This window comes from Hippopotamus amphibius, chromosome 9 (assembly GCF_030028045.1).
Source record: "Hippopotamus amphibius kiboko isolate mHipAmp2 chromosome 9, mHipAmp2.hap2, whole genome shotgun sequence".
NCBI classification, from domain to species: Eukaryota; Metazoa; Chordata; class Mammalia; order Artiodactyla; family Hippopotamidae; genus Hippopotamus; species Hippopotamus amphibius.
In genome coordinates, this window is record NC_080194.1 from 136,340,782 (window position 1) to 136,359,773 (window position 18,992).

The following is an 18,992-nucleotide window of genomic DNA, read 5'->3' on the forward strand; positions in this document are numbered from 1 at the left end:
AGATTCATTATACTATTCTACTTTTTTTAAAAATATGCTTCAAAATGCCCATAATAAAAGGTGGAGAGATGGGGAATATTTATGATTAAGAAAAAAATAAAAACTATCAAGTTCTCATATGTTTCAGAAACAAAACATAACAGGATCTTTTAAAATAGCTATCAAGCTAACTCATAAATACGGAATCTAAAAAAAAAAAAAAAATGGTACTGATGAACCCAGTGACAAGACAAGAATAAGGATGCAGATGCAGAGAATGGACTGGAGGACACAAAGTTGGGGGGGGGGGGGGCAGGGGGAGAAGGGGAAGCTGAGACGAAGTGAGAGAGTAGCATAGACATACATATACTACCAACTGTAAAACAGATAGCCAGTGGGAAGTTGCTGTATAACAAGGGAGATCAACTCGATGATGGATGATGCCTTAAGAGGGCCGGGACGGGGAGGGTGGGGGGAGTCAAGGGAAGGAGGGAATATGGGGATATGTGTATAAATACAGCTGATTGACTTTCGTGTACCTCAAAAACTGGCACAAGAGTGTAAAGCAATTATATTCTAATAAAATAAAATAAAATAAAATAGCTATCAAGTGCCTTCTCTACATAGTATTTATCAGAAGTGCTAGTCAGTCTCCTGTGGAGAATGATATTTCATCAAAAAACAAACAAACAAAAAGAGTAAAGCTACACTGAGATGAGCTCTCAAACACTATAAGTAAATACATACTAGAGCAAAAGCAAACTAGATTATATAAATAAGACTAATTAATGCAAAAAAAACAAGAACAAACAAAGGCTTAATTTCTTCCACATCAATTTAAATTTAAGGGCCTGAATAAACATATTAAAAAGCAACAAAAAAGGATTCACATACCAATGTGAGTAAATTCAAGACTGAGATGATATAATCTGTGCCACAACTCTGGCAATTCTCCAGCTGATCTAATCCGTATGTAATAACCATGTCACAGTGCACAGTCATGCTAGGGTCCAAGCTGCCGAGCAAAACACCAACACACTCATTAGCAGCTGTCAACACAGCCTCAGAAAAAAACACTTGGTTTGCAGCCGTCACACATCTCATTACTCTGTACAGAACCTGCAAATGGGGAAAACAAGCAGCTTTTTAAAAAGATTCATATTCTTCCACAGAGCAAGAAAATATTTTCTATTTAATGCAGTTTCAACTGAAAATTAACTGTCTGCCTTGTCAGTTGTCTCTTAATGTTCTAGTTCTCAGTGGTTGAATAATAATGTTATCCCTGGTACAATACACAAAAAGGGTCCTGCCTAAGTACTCTAAAGTACTATGGTGACAGAAAATGGAATTTGCCATCCTCTATTTCCCTTATACCCAATTCCTATCCTCCCACCAAAGTCACTAAATGGCTCAAGTTTAGAATCTTTGTAAATAATCATGAAATACACCAGAACTTAGAACAGTAGCGGTATTAACAACATGGGACTAACCTGTCATGAGAATAACTTTCTGTAATCTAGCACTTGGACTTTTAATCAATCTTTTAAAACTAAATATCTAAGATGGCTTTAGCTTATGAAAGTTCATGTATCGATGGTCTCTTTGTAAAGATATGCATTCTCATTCATAACATACAATACCTATTTGAGGATTATGAAAATCATATCATTTCCAACCAAAAAAACCCCACTAAACTACAGTAGTCAACATTAATGTACTGAATTGCTAGTAAAAAATAACTTAGGAAAAAACAGATACAGAAAAAAATTGACACAGAAAAATATTTCTCGAATTCTTCTGTAACATTTAACAACCACTATATACAGGGTTTTTTTGGTTTTTTTTTTTAATCTACATATAGGGTTAAAAGGCCAAAAAGACCGTTTCTGGCAAAGACCTGAAAGACCTTCATAAAACAGTACATTTGCTATAGAACTATCCTGGAAAAGGATATATTCCTGTCCTTTTCTTTTACATCTGAGTTAACTGCTTTTATTCAACACTGACAAAGTCATCAACCACCCACCCTTTAGACAGTAAAAGTATTAAACCACTTTGATCAGTTTTAAAATATTAACATGCTGGTTTTAATTATTTTCAGGAGCTGACATTTCTGCTCAAACACACAATTAACTTACCAAAAATTACATATGTAATTAATGTCCTATTTTATATAGCAATGTGTTCAACAAAAGTAAATGCTCATAAAAGCTAGAATTTTATACTAACAGCAAAATTTTAATCATTTAGGTTAAATCTTGTATGACTTTATCACATCCATTACACTGAACCACTCACTGGACTGCAATACAGTGCATGCAGCTGATGTCTGGGGCTGCTGAAATGTGGCAATCTAGCTACCTCTTATAATTGGTCTCAGGCTATTACATACTTTAAGTTCTTATATCTTTATATCCTTTGACATCAAGCTATCAAGTTGCTTCATCGTGTCATGCTTAGAGAAAACTACTTTTTGAGGCCTTCTCTATTAGTGTTACTCTTAGTACGCTGAAAAACTAAAAGGAAACACAATAATTTTAAAGCAAAATTTATTATTAAAAAACTAAAGAATAAGATTTTGAAATTATGCATTAAAAACAAGAATAAATGGACCTACAGAAAATCTCCTAAAAGAAAAATTCACTGACATTTAAAGATTCAGAGTGGACTTTTTTTCATGGGGTGGGGGGAGTAGGATATAGAATTCCCTACTTTTCTGGCTATTTAAGAAAGTAGTCAGACACATACACACATGCTAAACAAATGGGTTAATAACATAGTTCACTAGGTAAAGAGAAGGATTTAAAATAAAAAGCAATTTTTGTTGAATGATACTAAAGACTACTAAAACTTACATCTGTTACATATGCCTCAGTAATTGGAGGACCCCGAATTGGGCTGAAGCGCTCCCCAATGCTCCTCACCACAGTACTGAACACCCGGAGAAGCGCTGCCAGCTTTGGTAAGGACACTGATGGAGGAGGAACGTCTTCATCCACTGACTCCCCAGAGGCCACATGGCTGAGGTCCTAGATGTGAATTCACAGCATTCTTATTTAAGTAGGACATTGTTCAAAAAGCAAACAAAAAGTAACTCCCAATTTTAAAATCAATTAACTTTATAGTAGATGATTTAGAAATAAAGAAGAATTTTGGCCTATGAGAAAAGGAACCTGAATCTAAATATAAAAGCAGATTTTACTTCTCTAATTATTTAAACAAGCAGATATTACCCTTAATAGATTCTTTGAGCCACTGAACAGTAAGTTGAGCCAATACTATGCACATGAAGAGCAAGGTGGGTTGGGGAAGTTTAGAGGTGGTTGGTTTAAAAAGTTATAAGACCTCATAAGACCTAGCCCACAGATTTATAAGCTAGTTGAGGAGACTAGATATACTCAAAAGAAAAGATTAGCAAAAAAATGGGGTACTAGAACCAATATATACCAACATATAATTAAGCACCAAAATAATCCAAGAGAATTAGATCTCAGGGATAGCAAAGGGAAGTCTCTACAAACCGAAATGGGTAGCTTACGAGAAGCAGATCAGCTTTAACGGTGTGCTATGAACCAAGACGTCCTAGGTGTAGGGGAAAAGAAACATGTAGAAGCAAAATATTCCCTCACTTTTCTCTGAAAGGGAGCAAACAGATTGGTACAGTCAAAAGTGGTGAATTGACTGTTTGCTAGAAGTAGCAAAAGTATAAAGAAAAGATGAAGCTAAATCTTTATGGAAGCCTTGACCACCAAACAAGAATCATGGTAATTACCAACTGAATAGGAAAGAAACACTAAGAGACTCAAAGATGGTAGGTGTAAGTCATGACAGTGGTCAGGAATTGCAAGAAGCAGTAACAGATACTGCAGCAGCAGTCTTAAAGATGCCATGCTCAAAAGGCAGCAGATCCAGGACCACCAACACAAGTAGGAGGACAGCCTCTTTGGGCCTGTATACATCAGTTCACCTTTTCATAACAAGAAATAAGAGTGAACTACAACTGAAGAAAATGTCTTCTGAAAACTACAAGCCACCAAAATTATTTCAAGGTTTGGGAAATTTGGCCTGCAATTTTTCTCTGTCTTTCCAGTAATTCTGCTGGCAGAATTACTTAAAACATCTGAAAAATAATTAAAATATTGCAATGGTCTTGTAATTTTTGCTTAAATGTAACCTGAATTATTTTAAAATAAATCTAGCACTGCTTTAGATTTTTCTTTTTGCTTTTTTTCTTAACTAGAATTTTAAAAAATAAGTTAGTTTTTTATATACTCACCTCAGCATATGCCTCCATGTCCTCTAGAAACTGACCAAGAAGAGTCGTAGAAAATGCAAGATCAGCTACCCAGAATGGCTCCAAACTCTGCAACCATCCTAGGAATCATATGTTTTGAAACAGTAGAAAGAAATTGTAAGTCCAAGTTAAAAAAAATTTTAAGAGACTTCTTTTAAAAGGTATCTGGTTTTCAAGTTGCCCACTCTTGAAACATGCCTTATATTATAAAATTAGGACTGTAAACTATTTTTTGTTTGTTTTTGTCTTTGGCCTCACTGCATGGCTTTCGGGATCTTAGTTCCCCGACCAGGGATCTAACCCAGGTGCCCCACAGTGGAGCACGGAGTCCTAACCACTGGACCACCAGGGAATTCCCTGTACACTGTTACATATACTAATGATTAACCACTACCTCTTTTAATGCTGCAGGAATGAAAATTCTCCAGAAATTAAAATATAATCTCCTGTCCTTTTTTTTTTTTAAAGTAAATTTAATATCCATACTGTCACTATACATAGGGCTTAGACTAAAATGCTTCAATCTACGACCACCCTGGCTTTCTCCTGCAGGGCCACACCTGGCCACCAAAAACATACATTCACCTACCCAGTGGAAATGCGACCACTCACCAGTGTAACTGAGAGTACTCTCACCTGTATATCTTAATTTCAGAAGTTTACTGCACCAAATAAGCTATGAGAAACTACAGCACCTGGAATAAGCTAAAATGTCCAAGTGAATCATACTCGTCATTCATTTAACTCGGAAAAAAAAATTTTGTTTCTCTATCATTTATGACAGTCCTCCAAATTAATCTGTTTGTTTAATCACTAGAAAAACAATAAATCACAAATATCCAGGATCTTCCATTCCACCCTTCAGGGTACTGCTACTATGGTATCTCTTCCCACCAGCACACAAAACAAATGACTTCAGATAAAGTCCTTACTCACAGATGCAACACTATAACCTGTATTTACTCTTCCTACCTACTACAAAAGTACACATTTTTTCCTTTAAAAAGATAAGTTTAGCTAACAAGTAATCTTCACCAAAATACTCTCTGAAGCAGTTATTTTCCTTGCATTATCAAAAAGTAGTATTAACAGCTGGTCTTTGAGGGACCAACACTCCTTTCCACAATATTTAAATGACTGGTATATGCTGAACAACTCACCAGACACCTGCTGTGTAAGCGAAGGTTTCTGAGTATGATCTATATGCCATCCGACTAATATATCAACTGTATCCTGGATGGAGACAAAGAGAAGGGGACTAATCATTCTAAGACTGCCATTCCACCTGTGGACCATTTCAGAGTAAGAGACCCTAGAACACCTTACATCCCGCCTACCTGACATTATACAAACTTAAAGGGGGGGGGGGGGGGGGGGCGGGCAGGAGAATAATGGAACTTTGTTTATGACACTGATGAAATAATTTTTTTAAAGTATCTTAAGGTATTAGTGTCAGCAAGTACAGATGCTATTTTTTATAAAACTACATTATTGCATCATTCAATCCTTGACCTTAAAACGAATTACACTCAAAGGAGCAGACTTTGTTTTCTATCTAATTCCCCAGGTCTTCATACATGCAGCCAATCCCTCACCCCAGGTCGGGGAACTCACCCTAAAATTAGTGCTGAAAATATGAGGGTAACATCGAGCTACCAAAAGAATGCACTTAACACACTTGCAAAGTAATTCTGGTGTATCCACATTTTCAAGAATGGACTGCAGGCTGGTCATTACAAGCTAAAAAAAATGAAAGTTACAAACCATGAACACGTAATAAAACGTTGAAAATAAGCAAATCAGATTCATTATTTAACAGTAGCTCCCGCCAAAACTGTCTATGATATCAAAGAAAATAAATTCTATAGTTTTAGTTTCCAAAAAAGTTGAAAACATTTCAATCCACTAAGATATTAGGCTAAAAAAATACTGTTTTTCCCTTCTCTAATGTCTGTTAACACCATTTCTAAGTAACATGTTTACACTGTTCTTAAGTGCTCTCTTCAGTACCACGGGTGTGATTAAAGTTTCAAGTACAAACACTAAGATGTGCTTGGGAAACTTGTCTTTAAAGTACCAGAACTATTTTCCAGTTCAAAATACAGAGCAAATGTTGTACAATTGATACTTTAAGATATCAGCACTTGCTTCAAACTGGAATGATTTAGAGAATGACATGTAGGCTCATGTTAGCACTATACGTATTTTGAAAATAAATATATGGCACACAACTTATAGAATATTTTGCAGCTAATTCTTTTTTGTTAAAACCCATTTTTTCCCCAAAAGAAAAGCTCTTCTCTACAAAAGAATGATGTTATAAATACAGAAGAAATGCTAGAATTAGAAAACATTTTCCAACAGCCAATGCTATAATCCATACAATGCACAGAATATGAATGAATGCTAAAATCAAGTGAAATATTACAAAAAAACAGAATATTCAGAAGGTCTTATGGTATCATGCCCAAATTACTCACTAATTACAAAGGTAGAAAAATAAGCCTTCACAACTTATTTTAAATCTACCTCTAATGTGTATCCTTTACTCAAATTCAGGAAGAGGAATTTTATTTACATCATGTGCACTATCAGTGGATAACCCCTATTCTAAGTTTCCTGTCTTCAAGCTCCCCTTCAAGGATGTGTGTTAAGGACAACTTTCTTCCCAAGCACGTCATCTCTCCCCCCACCCTCCATTCTTACCTGCATTACAGATGAAAAGGCTTTCTTTTCTCCTACAGTCTCTAGTGCTTTGTAGGTGGCACATAAGTAGAGAAGTTTAACTTCATCTTTTGCAGATGAGCTGAATTTGCTAAAAATCCATTTGAAGATCTTCTCAGCCTCATAGCTCAAAGAAGCACAAAGAAGGCCAAGACAGCAAGCTCCCTCCTGTCTCAACTCCTGAAGCAATTTGCTACTGTGTTTATTTTAATGCAAACAAAATACACAAAAATCTTAAGCTTTCAAAGATGACAAGAATGACACATCTTACAATAGAATGTCTTCCATGATTTTTTAATTTTTATTCAAACTACACAAAAGGTTGAAATTTTATCCACTTTAAGTATTCTCTCTATTCTCCCTGTCCTGCACTGCCAAAAGTACCTTTGTTAAGACTTTAGATTTTCTTTTATGGAATCAATTATTTACAAACAGTAAGGAAAGGCTTAGAAATACTAAAATTCAGACTTCAAATTCCATCTCAAAATACATTAACTGATTCACAGAAAAGGGCAGCAACAAGTGATCAGATAAAACAAACTATATAATTATATACTTTGCAATATTCAATACGTAAGGACTATAAAATAGGAAATGGTAATAGTTAAATACAATAAACTTAAAGGACAACACTGATTTAAATATTAATAAGTAACTATATAAAATAAAACCATCAAAAAGCAGTAAGGTTCATGACCTGTTGAGATGAGTTTTGGATGCTTTCCAACACTGCAATTCTTCGGGAATCATCATATGAAAAAATGACTGCACACCTTTGGAGAACCCCAGTAGCCTCAGAGAATAGATGGCTTGAATCCACTGTTGCCCAAAGAAGGAAGCTCCCTTTCACCTCCACTCTCTAAGCAGTTTCAAAATGCTCTAGTTTACAAAAGTTAATCGCATTCATTCACGCTTGCATTAAGAGTTTATGTCATTCTACTAGTCAATGCTCAACTATTGTCACGTTGACAAATTAAAAAAAAAGAAAAAAAAAAGAATGGCTCTCCCCTTCAAGTGGATTCCATTTGTATTCAGTGATAATTAATGTTTAAATACTTTAACACAAATAAAGATGACAAAGAGAACCCAATGAAACATTAAATAATAGATATTCATAAATGAAGCCAATGGATTTATATTCTTGTATACTTTTTAGTAGTTTCTAAAAATATATTTGTCTTAAGTTACTTACCTTTCATTAAGCACATCATGTATAGCAGCCAAGATATTATCCAACTGTTTAACTAGTACCTTAAAAAAAATTAATAAAAACTTCAGGTTCCTATACTTTTAAGAAGAATATTGTGTACTTTTTTTTTTTACTTGTGTTCCCTTCCAAATTATAATTGGACCACACCTTACTTTTCTTATTATTCCCAGGTCCCAATTATATCAGGAGTGTCATAAGTTTCCTTTCAGGCTATGAAAGAAAATTACCCAAAGGAAATATATAGCCATGATCATTAACGGGGAGAAAAAAAAAAAAAACCTGAAAAAGCTTGTTTTATTTACTCTGAAATGCATTTCTAAAACAAAAGATGGATTGATGGATAGAGGAAAAGGTAGAGAGATTTACGATAAAGGCATTCGGTAAAGTGTTAATGACAGAATTTAGATGCTATTATAGTCACTGTAAAATTCTTCCAATTTGCTGTGTATGTGAAATTTTTCATAATAAAATGGGGGGGGGGGTGTTTAGAGGAAGCCTGCTCTGAACCAAATCTTATTTGACTCACTATACCATTTTCATTAATTTTCTCCTGTTCTATATCAAGTTCTTAATTCAACATTAGGAGACTTACTTGGAGGATAAAGAAATTTGTAACTGCTCCTATACTTTATTCTTTTTTTTTTTTCCGGCAGGGCCACACAGCTTGCAAGATCTCAGTTCCCTGACCAGGGAATGAACCCAGGCAATGGCAGTGAAAGCCTGGAATCCTAACTACTAGGCAACCAGGGAACTCTCTCCTGTACTTTATTCTTTTTCTTTCTTTTAAAAAATATTTATTTATTTATTTGGCTGCACTAGGTCTTTACTCGAGGCAGGCCGGATCTTCACTGTGGCCTGTGGGAGCTTTTAGTTGCAGCATGCGCGATATAGTTCCCTTGACCAGGGATCAAACCTGGGGCCCTGCACTGGGAGTGTGGAGTCTTAACTGTCAGACCACCAGAGAAGTCCCCCGTGCTTTATTCTTTAAAGAGTTTTTCCATTTAGTTAGCCCTGGCCACCAGACCAAACTTACCCATGAACAAAATATGTACCCCCTACTCCAATTTCACACATGAAAATCAAAGAGATATTCTGTCCTGGAACACAGGAAAAAAAAATTCGGAGGACAACAGAACACATGTGTGAAAGGTCACACTTTATTGCAGAAGGAACCAACATGGATCCAATATTTGTAGGTAAATTACACATTAGGGGCATTAAGTTCTAGATCATCATAATATAGGCCAAATCAACCTGGAATAAGGACTCCTTATTATCTTTCCTGAGAAGCAAACATTTTCCCTTCTTAAACCACTCCAGATAGCATTCTCTAGTGTACGATGGAAACACAAAACTTAACAACATTTCCAAACATACTATACTGACCAGCTTATTTTCTGGTTGCTGAATAAATTCTTTCAACTGCTTTACAGTAGCCAGTCTTCGGTCTCTGTCATCTTCCCGGGTGATCCTCCGAAGAAGATTCGACAGTCGAGACTCATCAGAATAAGACATCGATCGCTCTGTGAATATAAACATTGAGTATAATTCAGCACAGAAACTTTACAGCCCAAATATTTTAAAGTATATTAAAAATCACACTCCACCAGACAATAAAAGCTCAATGAATGCAGGTCCTGTAACACTTTTCTTCTACACTTATAGTGTTGAAGAAACCCAGCCCCAGCAGACTGCCGGGCACACAGCAGACCCTCAAAAAAGATAAACCTAAGCAAACACCTCATTCCAGAGGACCAACTGACAGAGAAAAAAGAAAGGCTTAGAAATTATTCTCTTTTGGATCTGTTCCAAACTGTTCTCAACATCCAGATAAAGAGTACAGGTAAGAAACTTCAACGGGTTAGGGATAAAGTCTCTATCAGGTACAGACAGGTTACATGCTGCTATTTCTAACCTAGATCTCCCACTGGAGGGGAGACTCTTGTTCACATCATCATCATTTTCCCAGGACAAAGTTTAGGTGAATTGCAATCACACATTCAGTTCAACAAATGTCTAATTACCACCTACCATGCCTGTGTAAGCCATGATGCCACAAGGAAAGCAGCAAATCAAAACTTTTCTCCCCCCCGCCCCTTTTTTAAAATAGATTTATTTATTTATTTATTTATTTTTATTTATTTATTTATTGGCTGCGATGGGTCTTCATTGCTGCACGCGGGTTTTCTCTAGTTGCGGAGAGCAGGGGCTACTCTTTGTTGTGGTGCACGGGCTTCTCATTACGGCAGCTTCTCTTGTTGCACAGCACAGGCTCTAGGCACACAGGCTTCAGTAGTGGCACATGGGCTCAACAGTTGTGGCTCACAGGCTCTAAAGCACAGGCTCAGTAGTTGTGGCGCACGGGCTTAGCCACTCTGTGGCATGTGGGATCCTCCTGGACCAGGGATCGAACCCATGTCCCCTGCACTGGCAGGCGGATTCTTAACCACTGTGCCACCACGGAAGCCCCTTACTCCTTTTTAAAAAACATATTCATTTTGACTGCACCAGGTCTTAGTTGCAGCATGTAGGATCTTCAGTTGTGGCATGTGGGCTTCTTAGTTGCAGCATGCAGAATTCTTAGTTGCGGCATGCATTCAGGATCTAGTTCCCTAACCAGGGATCAAACCCAGGCCCCTTCACTGGGAGACAGAGTCCTATTCACTGGACCACCAGGGAAGTCCCTCTTCCCGTTTTAAAGGGCAAGAACAAGAAGGAATGCTCAAACAATGCTGAACACTACTAATAAAGATGGCTTCAGTACTAAGTTTCTCTTTTTAAGTTTTCAGCTGTGCAATTTATCATAATTAACCAATGTATGTTAACACAAACCACATTAAAGGGTCTGACAGTTTCATTTCTAAGGAATGAAAGGAAAATCGATAATAAAAGAAATTACAATACCTGAGAGAAGGGATAAGATTTTTAAAAATCCCTAGCCTATTTTCAGCAAGGATGACTGCTACAAATGTCGTTAGTCAGGAAATCTAGGCTCTATTTACAATTCTGCCCCTAGCAAACTGCAAAACTCTGAGCTTGCGAGGGGATCTAGACTAAATTAGCTTTAGAGTCACTTTCTAACTCTATCATACCTAAATCTAAGACTTCAAACACTTTTAAGAGACAGTATAGCCTTTGACCAGTCATTCAACTTTAGAAAATTTATCTAAAAGAAATCATTTTTTTAAAGTTGCATGAAAAAAAAGCTATATAAGAACAAACATATGGACACCAAGCGGGGAAAGCAGGGAGGGCTGGGGGGAATGAATTGGGAGATTGGGATACCAAATTGTACACTCTAAATACATGCAGTTTATTGTCTGTTAACTGTATCTCAATAAAAGTTCTTTAAAAAAAAAAAAGCTATATATACAAAGGTGTTCACCAAGAAACACACAATACACACACATACAGCCCTCACTGGGAAAAAACGGTCATAAACTAAATGTCCAAAGAGTAATTATATCCAACAAAGTGTATAAATCAGAAATCCTGATTTTGTAATCAGCTTTACCAATAAAATAAATTTCTCTTTTAGAAAAAAAATGATCATTACCTCTAATCCTATGAACTTTCGAGACACTTTACTTATACAGTGAGGCTTGTGTTATAAAACAAGAAGCAGTGATTGTGTATTTACTTTTAGAAAAGGGCCCAGTCCATGTATACCCCTACCCTCACCCTAGAGTTCAAGGATTTGCAGCGGTAAGAGCCCACTATACATTCAGCATCCACTATAATCAGGAAAGTCCTTTTTTGAAAATCTTATCCAGAAACTTTCCTGGTGGTTCAGTGGTTAAGAATCCGCCTTCCAATGCAGGGGATGCGGGTTCAATCCCTGGTCAGGCAACTAAGCCCACTTACTGCAATTACTGAGCCTGTGCCGCACAACTAGAGAGAAGCCCACACCACAACTAAGACCCGATGCGGCCAAATAAATTATTTTAAAAAAAAGAAAGAAAATCTTATCCAGTCTCCTAATCTTATTTTAAGAGAATTCTTCTTGTGGGAATTTATGGTAGGGAACAGTTCACAGGAAAAGGAATGCAAACAATTATCATCTGTACATGTTTCTCAACTCAGTAAGCTAACCAACTCACATATGTGCAAGGCACTGGTATGAAACGAGGCATTCAGGAGATGTCTCAGTGGAAGCATGTGTGATTGTCCCCAGTTTACCCAGCCTTACCCTGTGATTTCCTCATGTCTTTGATGGCTAACGCACGACTGCCATGCTGAATACTGGTGAACTCAGGGCTGGTCACATTGTTAACCCTCAGCTCTTGCCCCAACGACTTCCGACCAAAAGTATTTTCCCCAGATCCTCCATTGACACTGTAGCCACCTGAAAACCGCAACATATACATTACTTCAATAGGGCTCTTTGTTTCACTCAATCAATTCCTGATAGTTCAGGTTTTTCTGAACCAATCTGCAGCTCAACCAGGCTTTGCTTCTACTCTTTCCCTGTGATGCATGCCTTGATTTCATTTTGTTATCTTCAATGGAAGGTAAGAAGAGAAATGGAAACTAAATTAACTCAGACTTTGCACTTTAAAACTTTTTAGAAGTCTACAGGAGGGACAGTAGTCAGGAAAGACTTCAGCCTTAATGATAATATTGTATTTTGGGGACAAGAAAACTGCATTCATGTTTTGCATGTATGAAAAGTACATTTTACATTTTTTTTAAATTAAGGGGGTAAACTTAAGAAGTTTCAAGAACAGCACTGTGTTTAATATTTATATTTTAAACATATTAGAAGAAAGAGAGGTGAGGGAGGGAGAGAGGGAAGAAGGAAGAAAGGGACAGGTAAGTAGGTTAAAAAAACCAAACATACAAAAAAACGTGCCTCTAACAATATGGAAATATATATACCCTTTTCGTCATTCTGTATGTCAGCGTGGATTCTGGTATCATCATGCCTTTGCCGAGACACCACAGCTGAATTTGAAGGTTGCAGTCCATAAGAGGAAGACACACCCCTATCTCTGGATGAAGAATATTTTAAATTATCTGGGTCGGCTGATGCACTATCAGTTCTGCAAAGAGAGAAGGGTATAAGTTTACAACTTTAAACAAACATTTTGATAACCCAAATCATAAACCTTTCTTTTATACAAGCCTCTATTACTATTATACATAAGCACTCCAATGTCTAATAAGAAATCTTTCAACTGGGAAGGGACTGTCAATGGATGAAACACCAGCTTTTCAGCCCCTTCTACTATCTAAAGACCCATTCAGAAACATGAATAACTACCAGGACTAGGGTGGCCAACTCAAAACCTAATTGGTTTTAGCACTGAAAGTTCCATGTCCTAAGAACTCCCTCAGTCCCAGGCAAACTGAAACAGTCAGTCACCCTGGTCCAGAATTCTTTTCACGTGACCTAATAAAAGGAATAGCTCTTCCTAAATCTCCTCCTCCCAGAAGAGGGTTAACCACTGGAAAAATTACAGTCTTCTCGGTCATAAAAAAAAAAAAAAAAAATGCTGGCAACATATCAGGCAGGAGCAATGTGTTACCAAATTATTTTTAAAGTACTGGCTCATGGCAATGTGGCACACTCTCTATCTCACCTAAATCTGTAACTTAACTATCTGGTGGGAAAGTAAATTATAGAATGAAATTTGAAAGCAAGCTCAATAGGATATTAAGAAAGAACACATTAGCTGCAAAGTAAGATTATTTTAATGTATGGCAATACTGAGGACTTCATTGAAGATTCCTTATATAAAGAATATCTATTAAAATCATAAAAAGTGAAGAAAATAAAAGCAAGGTATCAGGAATCCAATAAAGCTGAAGGTTGCAGTCCATAATCTATTTAAAATTCAAGTACTGCCTAGAATAATCCCAGATACCTGGCTATTAATAAACAAGTGGCACAGCCGCAGGGTAAAATTAGTGTCCTTATCTAAGGATCATTCCTGTGCCTCAGTGTCCCCATCAGTAAAATATGGAGCTAAACTCTATAATTTCTCATGAGGCTTATTCTTCCTACCATCAACCATAGGTATCAAGAAATAAGGCAATACTAACTACTCTATGGCAGCATATGAAAAATACCAAGAAAAAAGCTCCTCTACTACTGATATTTCTGGGAAGAACAACCTTCTGGGGAAAAAAAAAATCATTTTTATGATATTTACTAAAACACCTTCTGCACTAATAATTTTTTGGAAAAGTTAAGGACACTGGCAAGAACAGAAACTAAACTATTCCTCAACCCCCATTCCCCTCCCCTATGTGAAAAAAAAGACTATAGTGTCTGTGTATTTCACTTAGAGTTTATCATCCTTTCGTTGCCCCCACCCACAAGAATACTAAATATGAAAAGTCATAGGCTCAGACACCCTGATCTTTCCTACTGCAACCATTGTTACTATAGAATGTAGACAAATAAGTTCAATTAAACTTGGATACCTACGTGGCAGAAGTCTAAATTATTCCTAAAGGCTCTCAATCAGCAACTTGATAAAAATCCATAACCCCAGCATACTAAGCAAGCACATAACTAAGGCTCCATAATGGAGTATCTTCTTCAAACATTCAGAGCTCACTAACTGACAAAGCTCAGAACTTCCAACATATGAAAAAATAAAATCTATGGAATTTCAAGAAAAAAACGTATATGAGAATATTTTCTAAGTATACTACATCTACAAGCATTTAAATACCTTTACCACTAAATAGAGCATGAGAACTTTTTAAAACTAACAGAATGACCTTCCCCATGAATCTAAAAACAGCACACTAAATGAGCACCTATAATAAACCATAACATACCATTAATTTCTAAAAGTGAACTGGAAAATAAAAGAGAACTGATGAGCTTTTCTGGCAGATTTTGAACCTGTCTGTATGTATGGCACCTAACACAACCTGGAGAAGGAAGCCATTAGCAAATGAATGAATAAAATAATTCTGAAACATCAAGATAACTGGTCTATCAATATTTAAATGAATATTAAAATATTATGAATTTCTAGTTTTCATTATGCTTATTTATCACATATAATACTCAATATTATTAAGAGTTAAATATTTGTATCTTTTTCTGGTGACACAGCAGTAAAAACAAGGCAACAGAGAATATGGGTTAAAAAAAGATCTGGGTTCAAATTTCAGCTCCAGCATTGAAAAGGTATGTGTGACTTTGCACAAGGAACTTAATTTCCAAGCCTCTGTCTCTTGGATAAAATGGGGATAATACCCATCTATCATGTAATGTTATTGTGAAGCTTAAAAAAGATAAGTTCTTAAGAAATACTTAGCTTACAAGGTACACTGGAAATTATTATGACCATAATAAATGCACTAAACGCTTCCAGTCTAACAGATAAATATAAATAGTTCATGAACACATGAATATGATCAAAACGTTACACTCAATATACAAGAGCTGATTCTAACTTCTTCACTGAAGAAATTAAGCAGTCTACTGCTACCAACAAATCCATTTCTAACTAGGAATCACTGATTTCAAACTAAACTGAAAAAAAAACCAGGAACAACTTCCCAATTTGTTAGAAATACATGTTTTTAAATCTCATTAGTTACAAACACCAAGTTTTGTTTTTGTTTTTTTCAGAATTTGGGTTTTCAGAAATACAACCAAAAATTCACTAGGGTAGAACTACTGTCTCAGAACTAACTGTATAAAAACTCCCTGGTTGCCAAGTTCTTTTAATACAAACTGATCAAAATATATCTAATCAGAATTCAAGTTATAGGCATTCTGAACCCAAAAGCACAAAATGGTTCAGCATTTATATGAAATCTCTATTTTTATAATATCTAGACAGTTTAGTTCTCAAAAAGTCAATATCAGGCAGTTAGCACCAACAAGATCATCCCAGTCTAATAAAGAGAAAACTGTTAAGAACGGAAATGAGCACTTAAAATGAGGCAATCAAAGGTGCAAAATAGAAAATGCAGATTTGAACTCAAAGAGGCAGGCAGAAATGTTAAGGTAGTTATAAGGGCTGAAAAAGCTATCATCTGCCAGAATTAGTCTCTCAATTTAGTGATACAAGAAAATGTATCTGTTAAGACTAAGTATCCCAGCTAGGATCCAAAAATACCTCCACAGCCCCTAAAAATATTATGGAGAGAGAGAGGGAAAAAAAAGAAATGCATAAATTCCCCCAAATGATTAAACTGAAGTTAAAGCCTGATGTACATGCCACATGAGAGGTAAGTTTCTAAAGCTCATACCTCAAAAATCGCATACTGTATAATATGGAGCCTTTGTGATGTTTTTGCATCAAGTCAATCTGTAAGACAGTAGTTACAATATTAGTGAAGACAGTGGGTTAAAACATTTGTTGTTCAAACATGAAGCAAATATCATTCATGGGTTAGGTGCTTTTAGTTGCACTGCAGCCGTCTAGGGTTCATATGCTGAAGCAAAAACTGAGATGGAATGCCACTCTGTGCCTTAGAGGACAGAGGCTTAAGGTGGCAACAAAAATATTTTTAGTACAAAAGAGAATTTAAATGTTAACTATAACATACAAATCACATGCAAATATAGTTACCGCTCATTTTAGTCACCTATTCTCAATATACAGAAAATGTAATAAATCTGAGAGGTTATTCATTTTCAGTGACCCAAGCCCTCAGACCACACATCAACAACCTACCAAGAGTTAGGGGATAGTAGCTCCCAGCTAAATGTGATCTTGTGGTCCAGTTCTTGTAAGCATTATGGAAAGCAACTAAAGAGGGGGAAAGTCAGCCTGGACATGTGAAGTCAGGGAATTCCCTATCAGGAAACATCTCCATAAAGCACCCCAAAATGACTTGATGCAAACACCACACCTAGTGGTGCCACTGGAATAAGCATCGCACTGCTTCAAGTTCTCTTTCACTAGGCTTATCAAAGGATTTCGCTGGCATGGTGAGGTCTAATCTGTAATGGATATCAACTAGGAAATCAGATTTGTACTAAAGCCAATGAGGTGGGAATGCATTTATTCTCTAAAGCTATGGTCCTCAAAGATAGATAACATCACTGTCACAAAGCAGTTGTAGGATATGCTGTGAGTTTTTCACACTAACAGTTAACACTACTAAAAATGATTTACCTTTTAAAATTAAATTCAAGGTTATGCCTGTGATGTCTCTTACTCACCTGGATTCAGACATACTTTAAAAAAAAAGTATAAGAGGAAAGGTGAAACTATGCATTACTCTGAGACCTGTGTACATCATACTTTCACATTAGAGACAATGCTCTAAAATATGAGTCTATGGCTAAAAAATTCAGTTGGGAGGCTCAAGGACTTCATTATATGAAACTCTTTCCACAGGAGAAAATAGTAAATTCCAATTTAATACAACAGAATTGAACCATCATGCCAAAATTACGAGTTTACCTCAGTTTTACCACAATGAAATATTAACAGTTAATATTTCCTGATGAAACTTCCTTAGCTACTTAAGTATTAAGTGTCTATAACACCAAATTAATTATCTATTCATGGGTTCTTTATTGCCAACTTTCAATCATCAATCAAACCTCAACCAATTAGTTTCTGCAGCCTCAAAATATAAAAACATATTTAACTACTGTTTTAAAACTGTAAAGAATTTTGCCTTGCCCAAAGAGAGGTCTGACCTTAACCCTCAGCTTCTGGAAGGTAATCTCTAAACTCTTAGAATATAATGCCTAATAAGAGTGTCCTTGTCCACCCGGGAACTTTGGGTCACACTAGAAAGTATAACAATGTGATCTCTGGTGGGGCCTTTGAGTAACACAAATCAACTCAACTTCTAGTAGGGCTGGAAACTAAGTTTATGCATGTGGGCAGTCGATCATGGAGCCCAAATAAGAGCTCTGGACACCAAGGCTAGGCTAGCCTTCTATGGTTGGTAACACTCCATACGTTATCACCACACATCAATACCAAGAATACTGCTCACTACTTCACGGGGAGAAGCTCCACGTTTGGAACTGTCCTAGACACCTATGCACCTTTACCCTTGGTTGATTTTAACCTGTATCCTTTAGCTGTAATAAACTGTAACCATGAGTATAACAGTTTTCAATGAGTCCTGCAAGTCCTCCTAGTGAATTATCCAACCCAGGAATGGTTTTGGGGACCCCCAAATTTGCATCTGCTATCAGAAGTAAGGGTGGTCTTATAGACATGCTCCCTCTAACTCTGTACCTACATTTAAAATCATTTAATATACTCTAACCCAAAATTAAAAAGGTGGTAAATTTGGTTTTTATGTAATAACTTTAGCAAAACATAGTAAAGATTCAACTTCAGTACAGTTTATATCCCTTCCAAGGAATCTCAAACACCCTCTACTGACAGACCTCTAATCATATTAACCAGAAAGGACAAAGTAAGTACCTAGAAGGGTACTAAGTTAGATTTTAATCTTTGCTTCGAGTGCACAATTGTCTTCAGTGTAAAGGTTGGTGAATACACCACTCCTGTGTAGTTCTCTTTCTGCAACTGAGTCTTCAATGCTGCCCATGACTCCCTAGCCAGAGTTCTCTGCTTTCCAAAACAGCTTTCAAACTTTCTGCACCTTTCTCCTTCCCCCGGCACCACCGCTGAGGACCTTACAGATTCCTACTACATGAGAAATACAAGTTTTTCTACAGTACTCTGTAAGCGCTAAAATTTGAGCTCATAATAAAGTCTGGTGGGCAACCTACCCAAGTAGTTTACATACATTTATTACCTCATTTAATCTTTAATATAATCCTATTGTGATTATTAACGACAGTAAGTTGGTTACCTTCTTACAGATGAGGTA

The 18,992-nt window shown here is 36.4% G+C and overlaps 1 protein-coding gene across 7 annotated transcripts in view; it reads right to left on the reverse strand.

The window, feature by feature from the left end:
• The window catches only part of SMG1 (SMG1 nonsense mediated mRNA decay associated PI3K related kinase), a 95,350-nt gene that overhangs the window by 55,774 nt on the left and 20,584 nt on the right, over window positions 1-18,992 (reverse strand). For 5 of the 7 annotated variants that reach the window (XM_057695983.1, XM_057695981.1, XM_057695979.1 and 2 more), the window contains exons 2-11: window positions 13,086-13,249; window positions 12,397-12,552; window positions 9,594-9,730; window positions 8,190-8,248; window positions 6,980-7,193; window positions 5,888-6,013; window positions 5,434-5,506; window positions 4,256-4,353; window positions 2,835-3,008; window positions 874-1,098 (exon numbers count right to left, since the gene is read on the reverse strand). In XM_057695983.1, coding sequence (XP_057551966.1) covers window positions 874-1,098; window positions 2,835-3,008; window positions 4,256-4,353; window positions 5,434-5,506; window positions 5,888-6,013; window positions 6,980-7,193; window positions 8,190-8,248; window positions 9,594-9,730; window positions 12,397-12,552; window positions 13,086-13,249 — 1,426 coding nt within the window. Of the gene's footprint in view, window positions 1-873; window positions 1,099-2,834; window positions 3,009-4,255; window positions 4,354-5,433; window positions 5,507-5,887; window positions 6,014-6,979; window positions 7,194-8,189; window positions 8,249-9,593; window positions 9,731-12,396; window positions 12,553-13,085; window positions 13,250-16,430; window positions 16,490-18,992 lie in introns of all 7 variants that reach the window. The other 2 variants (XM_057695982.1, XM_057695980.1) reach the window with 2 other exon arrangements.